Source organism: Erpetoichthys calabaricus, chromosome 2 (genome assembly GCF_900747795.2).
Source record: "Erpetoichthys calabaricus chromosome 2, fErpCal1.3, whole genome shotgun sequence".
Lineage (NCBI taxonomy): Eukaryota > Metazoa > Chordata > Cladistia > Polypteriformes > Polypteridae > Erpetoichthys > Erpetoichthys calabaricus.
In genome coordinates, this window is record NC_041395.2 from 279443269 (window position 1) to 279457412 (window position 14144).

The 14144-nt window shown below is 36.3% G+C and overlaps 1 protein-coding gene across 1 annotated transcript; it reads left to right on the plus strand.

Annotated features, from left to right (window-relative positions):
• The first annotated feature begins 2839 nt into the window (after nucleotides 1-2839).
• cxcl12a (chemokine (C-X-C motif) ligand 12a (stromal cell-derived factor 1)) lies at nucleotides 2840-13712 on the plus strand. Its single transcript, XM_028795610.2, has 4 exons — nucleotides 2840-2990; nucleotides 5948-6065; nucleotides 8911-8994; nucleotides 10361-13712. Exons 1-4 carry the CDS (start codon nucleotides 2924-2926, stop codon nucleotides 10383-10385), a joined length of 294 nt encoding a protein of 97 aa, XP_028651443.1. The 5' UTR covers nucleotides 2840-2923; the 3' UTR covers nucleotides 10386-13712.
• Nucleotides 13713-14144: the final 432 nt, after the last annotated feature.

A 14144-nucleotide genomic window follows, 5' to 3' on the forward strand; every position in this document is an offset into this window, starting at 1 on the left:
GATAGTCATAGAGATTATAAATTCAAGCTGTAAAGTATACTAATGTAGAATAATCCCATGCTTTTAACAGACAGAGAAAGAAACTCACAGCATTTAATAAGAATTTCCAAAGAAGAGCAATTAAAATGACGTACTGTATATAATAAATACAAGACAAGTGAAATTCTTTTTTCTTTCAGCTTCAATTTTTACATACATTTTGTCATTATCTGCAGATCAAACATACAGTATTTGGTAATAATGCATGTAAATCATGCTAAGAAAATGGAAAGCCTGTTAGATAAAAACTAGCAGCCACTGGTCCACAAACCGCTGCAAACCTTTACTTGTCCATTTTTGGCAAGTGTGCCACATTATATGCTCCACATTGTGTTCTTTTCTTTTTAAATCTCCTCTATAAAAACACACTTCAAATATACTTGTACTCTACTATTTCTTGGTATGGGTTGTAGTTTAACATATTATTAAAATTTCACCCATTTTAATGATTGAATCAGTTCAGGTAAAATGAGCCACCAGCACTCCAAAAACGTCTACCGTATATCTTTGTGAAATGTAAATGTAGGGTAATTAAGGATCAAATTGGAAATTTACAAGCATTTTTTCTAAACTGTGACACAAGGAATGAATTTCCTAAACTCTTAAAAATAATTGATTCTTTAATGGCATTTTACGGTTCTTTACTGGGTTGTGTGGTTCCTTGTTGAACCTTTGCTTGACAAAGCGCCATTTCATTCTGGGAAGGGTTTTTTGCTTATGAAGTTAGTTCTTCATGTTTAAAAAAAAAAATCTTTATAGGCTACGTAGCAGGACACTAACAGGTTAAGAAAACCTGGACTTAGCCTGTGGTATACAACAAGAGTCCTTATAAAATCATGAGCCATTGGTATTTCACAAATCTGTTGCCATCCATTCGTGGTTATTTATAGTATGCAGATCTAAGTAAATAAAATTTCTTTCTGCAACCATCATATCGATGGGTCTTTTTTGGTTCCCCTATGGTATCACTCTGAAGAACCACTCTGGTCCCTTTATATATTGTTAAGAGTGTAGTGTAACCTGATTTTATGAGAGTTACTAAACCTCCCAACGTGGAGTAAAAAGTCTCAAATACTGCTGTGCAGCTACTTACAATTTTCTGAATGCAAGAATATGAAATGTAACTTTATAATATTTGTGGTGTGATCTCACTTTGCCAAACAATCATTTAATATAATCTAATAGTGTTTGCTGTCAGCTATCATGCACCCTTTAAAATTTGATGTGTAATCATTATTATATTATGTGAATAATCTGAAACAGACACTTTATGAAACGTCACAGTTTTAGTGACAATTCTTATAATAAAATGAAAAAGGAGACTTTGAATATGAGATTTCACATATGGTGTCAATGCACTGTAGAAAAAGCAAAGAGCTGCTTGTGTATTTCAGCAATGAAGAGGACTCTGTGCCTGTTACTTAGCCAGTGCGATTTACCCGAGTTAGTCAAAGAAAAGGCAGCATGTACATTTGAAGGATTTCACAAATTAGTTACATCAGCGACAGCAAAAGCATAATATGCACATTATGTAAGTACTTACAGTATAGGCCTGGGGTAATTACAAACGCTTCTGTATAAATGTGGAAATGTATTTGAATGAACACAATTCAAAAATTAGTGCTCTGGAACTTGTGATTGGGTGTTCATGACATTTATTATTTTATTGAAATCTATGCAACTACTCCTAAATATTTTTTTATTTAAACTTTTTCTATCACATCACCCTAAAATATCTTCATAAAGAGATCACCTCTGATGCGAGATAATCAGACTCAGTTACAATCATTTGCAACAACAAGTAGAACAAATCAGGCACAGTGCCTTTAATTTCAATTTACAATGACCACTGGCAACAGGGGGGATACATCTGTGTCCTGTTAAATTTTAAAACACTGTATTATTGTAATATCGCTTTTTCTTCATGCCGCCAGATTTGTCTGGAAAACTAAATGGAAAGTTTAAATTCTTACAACTTTGCCTGTTTAACAAAATATACAGTTTAAAAAAAAGGCTTATACTTATTAAACATTTTGTTTATAAAGCAATATGTCATCCTTACAGGCTGGCAAATACAATAAACACACACACATGCTGGACAGACATATAAGAGAAACTTGGGTACAAGTTAATATCTTGCTAAAAATATAATAAAGTTAGAATAGAAACTTTTTTTATATTTGATATTTCTGTGACACGATAACTTATTTTATATGATACCTTCCACAATGCACACCAAAAGAAGTCAGAAGAAACAAAAAAAAGTTGGTTCTTGCCCTACTTCCAATGCTAGAAGTAAATTGATGGAGAGATATAAGATAACAAAGGGCAATACAAAAGGATTTGAACGTATAATTTACTACAGGGTTAGAAAAGCATGTACTGATAAAACGAAAGGTCCAGAAGGGTATTCGTGTACGGTGAGTACACGGAAATGCTATACACTGACAATTTAACTCCGTTGAGAGACTAAGTAAACTACGTGACTTTACAAAAGAAATTAACCTGAAAAATGGACTGGTGTACCTCTATGAGTCTGCTTTTTCAAAACCAGTTAGCAAGTTTAGTTTAACGCACCTGAAGAAATCCGATCCTGTTTTATTAATGTTATGTTCATGCGATCCTTTGCAGATTGTGTTATTCAAAATCAGGGATTTTTACTTAAGTGTTAATAAAAGAGTTTTTTTCGCCCTTGATTTTTATCCACACATTTAATAGAGGAAGCTGGCGATGCCAAAGGTAATAAATCACTGCAAGACCACGCCTCCTCACCTCTCGGTTCCAAAGTGGGAGTCGCAATGAGCAAATTTAAGACCCAACCCAGAGCGCGGAGTTTCAGTGTTATTGGAATCTGCTCGTTTGAGATTTGTTTAAGCCACCCACCATGGATGTGAAAGCTTTAGCGGTTCTGGCTCTGCTGCTGCTGACAACGTGCATCGACTTATCCCAAGGTAAGCAACTCGGCAGATGTGACTAATTTACTTCGCATCTGTTCCATCACTCAAGTTGTGACCAGCCTTAGTGGTCCTCGCGAACAGACGGAGCTCACAAGAACGCCAAAACAAAAGTCCTGGTCTAGATTATTTATTTTTCTTTATGTAACGGTCGTATATTTCTGTAAGGACGATCTCAAAACGTGGTTACTGTACGTATTTTTTTCTGGAAAAGGAAAGCTGTGCATTTGAAATTTACATGCCTTCAAGCTTGGAAGAGAGATGCTATCTTGTGTTAGAAGCAAATCGCTTCTTGTGTTTCCTTGGATGTTCGTGTAGGTTGGCAAAGGGCCATGCAAGTAAATACTTCTCGTTTCTTCGCTCAAGAGCATCTGCAGTACAAGCAAGGCGACTCCAATCTGAACTTCATTAAGTAACAAAGACGGATACCTGTCTGTTAACTCGACGCAATTAACGCGTATTTACTTTAGCTTGTTAATGTTTATTTACTCGGCGCTGCCTCTGGTATTTCCCGAAAAGAAGATCGCTTGTGGTTTGTACAGTTTTGCATATGTGAGAAACTGGCGAGAGAAGTGTAATTGATGTGCACGTAGCAGCTTTGCAAATAAGTGGGGAGCTGCAACAAAAGGTACGCTAATTAGCGCGAACGTGCTGCGTTCGTGTGCGCCTTTCATCAGACTGTCTTTATGCTGCGCTAATTTCTAAAAGTGATTACACTATTAAGATCTTAAAGCAATTACAGCGTTTTTGTAAATGCACTTTTAAAATTCGAACTTGACGATTAGAAACAATATTCCAGAAATCAGCGCAGGTGAATTATAGTTTATTATTTAAAACGCAGTGGGATCCTTCTTTGACTGGCTGCGTAGTATAAACGAGTGCGGTAGATGCAAGCGCAAAAATGCTTTGAAAATATTTAAATATACGGTTTTATAAAGTTTACATTTAGGAGTGTAAAATACTTCTTCTTTATTTAAGAGCGTGTGGCTTCTTTTAATTTACTGAGTGGAGTCCGACTGTGAGCGCTTAGCGGAATTTAGCCCATTCCTATAAAACCAAAAGTCCGTTAAAAATCAATCCCTGTAACGACTCCTAACATTTATGTGAGCTTTGTTGGTATTCCACAAACTCTCTGTGCAGAATGCAGAATCCGCCTCCTCTATTTACTTGGAAGCCATGCAGTTGCATTGTTTACCTTGAGGTTCATCCACAAATCATTATGCTTGAATTTAAACTTCAGAAAAGCAAGCCACTAAATTGCATATCAAGCAATGCAGATTTGTTTGGACAAAAGTAGTCATTACGTATGATTTGAACTAAGCTAAACAAAGGAAACGTTCTTTTAAAATATTGTTGATTAAAGGAATACACAGTTTCTCAGATTTCTCAGTTTAGATTTGGATATTATTAAGCATGTAAAAGTAAACCTTCATCACTTGCATGTTAAAAGACTGGCGTTTAGTTTTTATATTAATTTGTGTACAGCACAGATGGTGAGTCAATAAATCGTGTGTGTAAAAGTACTTGTATGCATGTATTTCTTTCATCACACCGTAGACTACTGTGTTTCGCTTTCATAATTATTAAGTGTGTTAAATGTCACCTGTCTTCGCCACAATTCAAGCAAAGTGGCCTCTGAGGGGTCAGGATTGCTTTGTTTTTAAAATCTTGTGAACGGTCAGTAAAGTCGTTTATTAAAATAACAAATCTACAGTATAGGGGATTTATTCTCATCAGCAGAAATCGATCACTTTCATCAGATTAGGTTTATAATTTTAATTTGAAAACACAGCGTCTACCACAGCGCGTCTCTTCAAGTATAAAATGTACAGCGTCATTTCGCGCGTCGATGGCTGTAAATCCCTGTGCAGGTTTCGTGTTCTTGTGATTTCGCTGACTTTTTCCGTTTCCACTTAACATGATCAGCACGTTTCGAAATTGTGATATTTCAAAATGCATGCGTGAAGTCAATGCCGAGCTGGCGTCCCGTCCAGGGAATATGCAGTGTTGAGTTTAAGCAGTAGCGCTACGCGGCACATTTATGGGAAAACCTGTCTAATAAATGAAGGTGCAGTTGGCGCATACTCCGTGAAACCACTTGTTCCGCGAGCGTCATCTCATTTAAAAGCTGCAATGAAATACATGATTTAATTATTTGAAATAAATACCTTATTTCAAAATGATAACACTAAAAACATTCACCGTCTATGTTGTTCGAATTGACAGAATTCTTAAGGCAGTCCCGGTTTTGAAAGCGGCATCTTTTCCGCAATCCTTCCGTTCCCGTCTTTTCGGAGCCGCGTTTCCCTCATCGTGTCCCGGCTCAGTTAGGCATCAAGCAGCATCCCTGCATGGGCCGGGCGAGGGCTGCACTTGGCGAGCTTTAGCGCACTTCCACTCCCACTCGCATTCGCACCGGGCCAATTTTTGGAGTCGCCAATTAACCTAACAGGCACGATGTGGGACGAAATTCTTCCAAAACCTACATTAACAAATTCCATGTGTTTAATTGCAGCTGTTAACCGCAAATGTTAATAATTTGGAAACATTTTGCTCGATTTGAATTCAACATATAATACTTCTCTAACGTATAGTTCAACTTTTCACAGTAAAAGCTCACAATAAAATGTCACTTTGTCACAGTACTGCTAGTGATTAACGTTTAGCCACACTTCCATGAATTTACTGCTTCACGTTTAAAACGCGATGCTATTAATTATTTGTGGATTTTTGTGGCCATATTATTTTTGGAATTGTACCAGTAGTGGTTTATAAAGCAATGTAGACTTAAATTCCTGCACATTTTTTCACTCAACATAAATTCTACGCATTTGGCTTCTCACTTTGGAAGCCCAGCAACAACTGCTGTATTTAAATGGAGGCTGAAAAATTCTCCTCTCTCTCTATACAGCAATGTTATTAATACATCTTGTCTGATTGTCTTTCACCTCTAGAAAAACCCTTCAGTTTAGCTGAGAAATGCTGGTGCAGAAGCACAGAGAAAAACGTGAAGAAGCACATCATCAGACAGCTGAAGTTTATGAATGTACCTAACTGCCCACTGCAGGTTATGTAAGTTGATGTTTTCTTTACACATATTTAATATCTACAGTGGTTGTCATTTCTAAAATGCACCTAATCCATCCATTTTTTGGTTGATGAGGACTGCAACTTGTGGTCCAACCCTGTATGAGGTGCCAGTTCATTGCAGAAAATCCCCTCCTGGCACACACATTATCAACATTAAATTAGAACTTAAAGTGTTTTGTGCTTGTCACGTGCACAGTTTCCTTCTATTGAAGATAACCGTACCTTGCAGGAAATATTAAATTAATAGGATCCATTTTCAAAAGTGATGTAATTGTTTCAAAGCCATTCCTATTTCTGCCTACCCACTGACTAAAAATAAACAGTGATTTGTTTAACTTTTGCTTATGGGGAAGGGGGTTAAGTGATTAGTATTCTACATACCACACATTCTGGTGGAGTTCAAATCTTGGAACACTTAAATTAAATAGTGAACATAATCGTTCCTGTAACATAAAATTGACCACAGCATTTGATGGCCATTTGATGTCCTTTGGCTGCTGCCTTGGTTTTAAAACTGTTCAAAGAAGCTCTTATCTATCTTTGGATTGATTTCTGTCTGACTTTCCTTTTATTTTCTATATGAATAATAGTCTGAGCCCGTTCTGTCTTGACTCATGAAGTGAATCTGTGGTTAGCAGAGTCTTGGCATTGGACCTACACAACATTTAGCACAATTTAAGCTGTACAGTATGAACAATATACAGAGAATTGCTCCTTTTTTGAAGGCTCTCTTATTGGCCAATGTCTGCCATGAATCATAACCCTAAGTATAATCCAGAAATGCTTTTCTAAATCTAAAGTTGTGTCAGGAGAATTAAAAAGGTTCTGCAGAAAAGCATATTCTTGAGCCCTGTCTTATGGGAGGGCTCTTTAGCCAAGTCTTTTGCCCTCCATGAATATAAATGAAATAAAAGCAGATGCTCCTGGAAACTGAAAAATGAATGAGTGATTGTGAAGGCCGATTCATGCCTCATCGGTACAATGTGCCTGTGTGTCTTGAGGCATTATTTTTTTTTTTTTCTTTTTTTAAGTACATGTCATTTTGAGCAGGTAAATTTCGGAATTCTTGTGATACGTTATGCAGAAAATAAGAAACAAAATAACAAACGAGACATGCTGAGGGTAACAAAAGCAAATTTCGACTGATAAAAGGGTGACCCTTCAGTGTTCCATCCGGCAGAAGGTTCATTAGATACCCCCTACCCTGATATGAAACTTAACTCTGATCAGGTGGGTCTCATTTGTTTTCATTCCCCAGCCTGCTGTATTAACTCGAATGGAGGTTGGGGAAGGGTAGACGTTTAGGTCTAAAATTTAGCCACTTGTTACATGCATGAAAATTTCTTACTTTTACTTGTTTCTGTTACCTTTGCACTTGATTGTTTTTCTTCTAAACACATAGACACCAAGAACAATGCACCTTTAATGAAGTTTTCAAAGTTTTGCTTGACAGTTCTCCAGTATCTTCTATTGCTTTCATAATTATGTGAATGCACATTTAATCAACGAGTGTCTGACTTTTTAAAGTAAGCTAAAATGTTTATCACCTAACACTTCAAAACGTTTTAGATCTATATTGTTTTTAGTAATAATTTTATAGTTGGGCATTTAGATTTATTTTGCAGAAGTAACTTTCTCTAGAATATGGCACTTCTAAGATTTGAAGAAAAGTTACAAATAAATGAAGCCAATTAATTGTTACACTCAAACCCCCACATTGCACTTTTTTTCCATCCATCCATTATCCAACCCGCTATATCCTAACACAGGGTCATGGAGGGTCTGCTGGAGCCAATCCCAGCCAACATGGGGCACAAGGCAGGAACAAATCCTGGGCAGGGCGCTAACCCACCACAGGGCACACACACCAAGCACACACTAGGGACAATTTAGAATCGCCAACGCACCTAACCTGCATGTCTTTGAACTGTGGGAGGAAACCGGAGCACCCGGAGGAAACCCACCCAGACACAGGGAGGACATGCAGACTTCACGCAGGGATGACCCGGGAACCGAACCCTGGTCTCCTTACTGCCAGGCAGCAGTGCTATCACTGTGCCACCATGCCGCCCTACACTTTTTTTTTTTTCCAATCTTAAAAATGCAGCAACAGAAGATTTGGGGAATAAAGAAACCCGTTCTAAACAGTAACGTCAGTAAAGATCATTTGGCCAGAGTGTTTAACACCACAGCCTCCCCAATCCAGTACGTTTTAAATTCTGCTCCTGGACTTCTCTCTGAGGATTATGCATGTTCTACGAATGTCTGAAGTTAGTTCTCTGAGTATTTCTAGATTTCTCCCATATTCTAAAGATACACATCTTTGATTAATTGACGGTTCTGAAATGGTCCCATGTGGTTATGTACATAGGTGGGTCCAGTGAAGGTCTGGTTCCATATCCACGATTGGTTCTTGCCTTGCACCTAATGTCTTCATTGTAGCCTCCATGAGCCAAAATCGAGTTAATTAGGCTTAAGAATATGGATATATTGTATTATGAAATTTAGTGAAGTAGATATTAATAAACATTCTTTTTTTTTCTTCTGTATGTTTATTGTACATAATGATGTGCACAACCTTTAGAAGTATGTTTTTTCATTTTACGCATCTTTACAGACTTGGACGTATGTGATCATTGTTTAGTCTTTCAGAGCACAGACTTTCAGTTCCTCCTTTCATTATCAGATACATGCATTCTTTTAATTTATGCAAGGTCATTTTTATTTGTGAAGTAATTATTTAACCTGTATTCCGCTTATATATGACAAACAAACTAAAGCTATTGCATTGTGTAAGTTTGACTTTTTGTTTTGTTTTGTTTTATAGTGCTACCCTGAGAAACTCCAAACAAGTGTGCCTTGACCTTGAAATTAAGTGGCTGCAACAATACCTGCAAAATGCACTTAACAAGTAAGGAGAAGCTCCTCTTAATGAGTAAAAAATATGGAGGCTGAGATGAGCCACTTGCCAAGTTTTGCATTATACTGCTTGGCTTTGTTTCAATTTTTTTTTTAAACCTGGGCATTAGTAACCCTTACTGCTCTGAACACAAATTTGAGGAAATCTACAGAGAGAAAAATGAAATGAGAACTTAACAAGAAATGTTCACTTTTAAAAGATATTGAACACTTGTTTGTCCCATACTGAGCCCATGCTCTTACGTATTCCTGTTTCTGACGGTGGATATGGAAAGCAACTATGCATACAGCTGTCCCCCTGAATTTCTTGCTGGTTTCAAATCTGGACCAGCAGCTGGTATTGTAAAAGCTTGCTCTTGACATCATAAGCAGAAATTTTTTTTTTGCTTAAGTTTTCCTTAAGTAATTGCGCATTAGGAGCCAAGCCATGACCTTGTGACGAGTCCTCCAAGTACTGTCAGGAAGCCCAGTAAAATGACAACTGAACGTGGGGTCCTTGTTTTGCCTCTTTTTAGAAATGGGACATCCGTTGTCTATTGACTTACACATGCATATTGTTGTGACGCGGTACTTGTTAGGAAATTTATGAGAACTTTTAAACCATGGCTCTGAAGAGAAGAAGCAGGGAAGAAACTATTTTTCTTACCAAGTTTGCGAGGCTTATGAGAAACAGCTGGGAGTGAAAGGTTTACATGGATTATGAGAAACAGCTGGAAAAATCTTCATAAGCAAGCGACGAGCAGTCGAAGGAAATGCTTAACTAAACCATCATCTATCGACATTCGGTTCTGCCACTTTTTTGCCATTTAATGTTTTAAAGGCTATGGTCTGTTTTTAAACTTTTCTAAATATTCAGTGCCTCAGTAGTATGAAACACTAAAAATATATCCTTAATGTTTTTGCCCCTTTGGGACACACTACCTTTATAGATTTATTGTTTGCACGTGGCTCTGAAATGGGAAGTGAACTTGTGTGCAACCGAGTCTTGCATCAAGTCATTTGTGTGCAATTAGAGCATCCATATTTCATAATATGAACAATGCTTTAATAACTACTTTGAATTAAACCTTAGTACATCTTTTAACGTCTATATTAATTTGATTTGAAATTCAGATGCAAGGAAGCATATTATGTTTCTGATGCTTGAAATGCAGAGTAAAAGTCTTTCTTTTTTTATATTCTATCAAAATAACTTGTACTGGCTAGCAACAGATTTTTTTAAAATAAATATGTTTTATAAAGACTTACTGATTCTTGTCTTATTTTCCAAACAGAGCAATTGCTTGTAATAGATTTGTGTGCGTAATTCTTGTTTCGTTTTATAAATATACATATTTTTCTTTTTATATATTTTTCAGAATTAAAAAAGGAAGAACAGATTGAACAATTGCTGGATTACAGCAACATTAGGAGATTTTCTGGCAGCATCTTCTGATGTAATCTCATCTGGACTGCTTTTTACACTTAACTGCCTTATCTGCACCTTGAAATGGTTTCCTGGCATTTACAATGGCACTGCTATAACTGGTGCAAAAATGCAATTATAAATACATATATTTGTATGTAGAAGAATTTATTTTTAAATGTATAAATCAGATCAGTGATCTGTACCACATTTAGTTGCTCAGTATTGAATGAAGGGGACCTTTTAATGCAACTTAAGCCATGTGCTCCTGTGGAAAAATAAAACCGCAACAATGTGAAATAATGAAATGATAAGAGAGGGACCTGAAACTTCTAGAGTGAGAACAAAAATGTAACTTCAAGATTTTGGCTAGAAACCATGTGCTCCATTACACCTGAAAGGACACAACTCTTGTAATTGGACTCCTTAAAAGCAGTTCTATCATTTCATTCCCCCCCCCAGATACTGAAGTCTGTAGCATGTTGCCCCCCTTTAGAAAGAAGAAGGAAAAAAAGCACAACTGTTTGTTTTTTTATGTTACAATGCACAATTTACTCCTGATCATATCTGTCTATGAAGTTCCTGACTGTTTTTAAGCTGGTCCACTCCGAGGACTCTCTTTGATACGCTTAACTTGACGTGATTTTGTTTTTCACTTTGCTAACACAAATACATCAGTCTGTGGTTTTGGCTATTTAGGGATGGAATGCAGATAAGTTGGTCACAGCTTTTGCTCATGCACCACACCTCAGTGTGAATCTGCTTAGCTGTTAAACTTTTACCATGTAGCAGTCATGAATTATTCATTTCAGGGAAAAAGAACAAATGGCCATATTTACAAGCAGATACTGGTGGTTTTTCTTTTCTTCTTCTTTTTTTTTTTTGTTTGAAGCGCTTTTTAAATTTTTTTTATTTTTCTAAGTTCTAATAACTGATTTATAGAAGGTGGAAAATAACTTTTTAGTATAATTATACTGAATGTATTTTGTATGAGATCTATAACTTCATAAAGTGAAGGTAATCCCAGAATGTGGACAATTTAAATTCTACTTTTGTGAAATCTTCTTTATCCTCATTGTAGTCACTAATTTGTATAATTACTTCAAGACAAAACCCTGCAACATATGCTTAATCAAGTCTGAAGTGCTCACATACAGAAATCTAGTCTAAGTCCTGGAAAAAAAAATAAAGCTCAATAAGTAAGTCAAGGCTTTGAAAATGAGAGTTAAAAACAATGTTTGAATAGTTAGACAGAAGAAGTGTTTTGAAGAAGGCCAACTGTTATAACATAGTTATAATGTGTTTGTACCTTTTGTTTTGCATTCTATATTTGCTAAAAATATAACTACATTTGCAACCTGAAATTATTAAAACACATTTAGTACATTTTGTAACCCCATATTTGTAGATTTTTCTTTTTTTTGTGGTTATTTTGGCAAGTTCTGGTTGTTTAGGAGGAAGTGTTGGTTGAAAGCTGAAAGAATTCAAATATCTTTTGCATATAGTGTGTAATATGCATATAGTTGATGTATGAGAATGGACTGTTTGTTTGGCTGTTGTACATGTTCTAATACTGCATATGAGAACGGTAATTGGACAAGATACAGATTGTTGTAGCTGGCACTGGGTGAGATATTTTAGGCAACTGGCATTCATTTTTTTTCAGCTTGGTTGGAGTGTTTGTTTCTGCCTTCTTACAGTTTCACAGATCAGCTTTGGTTCCCCCTTCTGTCCAAGTTTCTTTCTGTTTCAGGCTTTCCTCAGGGTCTTGGGTTTCCCCTTGTATCCCAAATTTGTGCAGATTTAGCCAATTGGCATGTGGGAGTGCTGCTTGCAATAAACTAGTAAGCTGTCCATGCACTCGTGCCACATGACGGTGGAAGATGTCCTGGCTCTCCGTGACTTGGTCTTTGTCCAAACAGGTTAAGAAACTGCATAGATAGTTATATATATTATCTTGTATGTTGTTATTTTACCCTCTGCTTTTCTTTTTAATAGATGCAGTACAAATCATAATTGATATTTTGCATGTCCCAACAAGAGAGAGGCTTTTGCTTTTTGAGAAATTTATGCTTAAATGGAATTTGAAACACATGGGTAACAATGTCTGCTGGATGACAGCCATTAGTTACAACACGTAGGATGCAGCATATAGACACTGTTTAGACAACCATTTTAGCGTAAATCCCATACTTTAATATGAATTGCAGCCCTGATGAGCTTCTCCTTTTTATCTGACTCATTGCACAATGTCCCACACACTAGCGCAGTCCAGATTTGCCTCTAGGCATTCGTGTCATCACTGGCTTTGGACAGATATTTAGAGGGAATTAACCCTGTACATGAGAAAGTTTGTGCAAAGAACACAGCTTCTTGGAAAATGCAATAATTTAAAAAAAATCTGTATATACATATTGCATATCCAAATTTATTAGGCATAGTGTGTGTTAAATTCTTTGAATGCTTAACAGTACAATTAAATGTACGGTTTAAACAGGTTGTGGGAAGCTTTTGCCTAGCGTGGCAGCAGCAGGCGCATGTCCGGGACCAAACCTGAATAGGACGTGATATTCTTTGCACTTTCCTTTTTTTTTCCAAACTGACCTTTTTTCGTCATTGAAACTTACCTGAGTGAGAGAAAATATTATTGTTTACAGGACAAATATTGAGTTAATATTAATTCCTAATAGTAGTGAAAAACCAACTGATTTTTGCTTTTTCTTTTTACCAGTTAATTCACGGTAGGCTGACATGAGGATGTATGTGACACTCCTTTGTGCCTATTGCTGCTGGTGTTGGTTGCATCTTAATTTGATCCGCTACTGGAAAAAATGGGTTGATAAAGTGGATGAATAATTCATTGTACTCTTAGGAAAGAAAGGAAAAGTGAATGATAAGTAGTTTCATGCAAGGTTACACTTAAAGACTATTTTAATGCCAAAATATATATTTTAAGTTCCAAGTTTTTAATCCAAGTAGGCTTTAAGAATTTTTTAGTAATGCTAAACTGAGAATACAAACATGATTAATTATACCAAGGACTGTTCTGTCATACAGCATCCTAACTGTGTTTTTTCATTTAATTAGGTCTGTCTTTTAATTACCAACTTCAGATTCTTTTAAGTTTAAGCATTTCTTTTATTCTCCCACAGAATGTGAAACTCTTTCTAGGCAGCTTTTTATATATAGCCTGCAAATCTTATGATGTATGCTACCAGTTTATGCTTTTTATTTTAAGCATTTTTTTATACATCTAAAACACAATGTCCATATTTTTTTGCAATAAAAATATATACATATATAAATCTGATCATTGTATTTTTCTTTATATTGCTTATGTAATTCTCCCTTTATGCTTCTATTCATGTTGCCTAACTTCTTTTACCATGAATGAAGATCTCAAGAGCTGTGATGACATTTTGATGATTTTATTCAAGTTGAAAAAGCTTGTATACCACACTGGAATTTTAAAAGACCTCAGAAAGGAAGTGGGTCCAATTATCTGAGAGTAGCAGGTGGGATGTTCTGCACAGCTCCGCACGTATAATACACGTGCTTCACCACCCACAAGCATGGAAAATGAAAAATGGTGCTAGCTTGTAAAGCCACATGTGTGGCAGCTGTTGCCAACAACTTAAACATGGAACAGACTTCCAGCTTCAATCACTCAAGTTGTGTCAGTCGGGCTCTGGTGCTTTGACAATGGGGTAATCAAAGAAGCTTTTTATGTCTTTTTT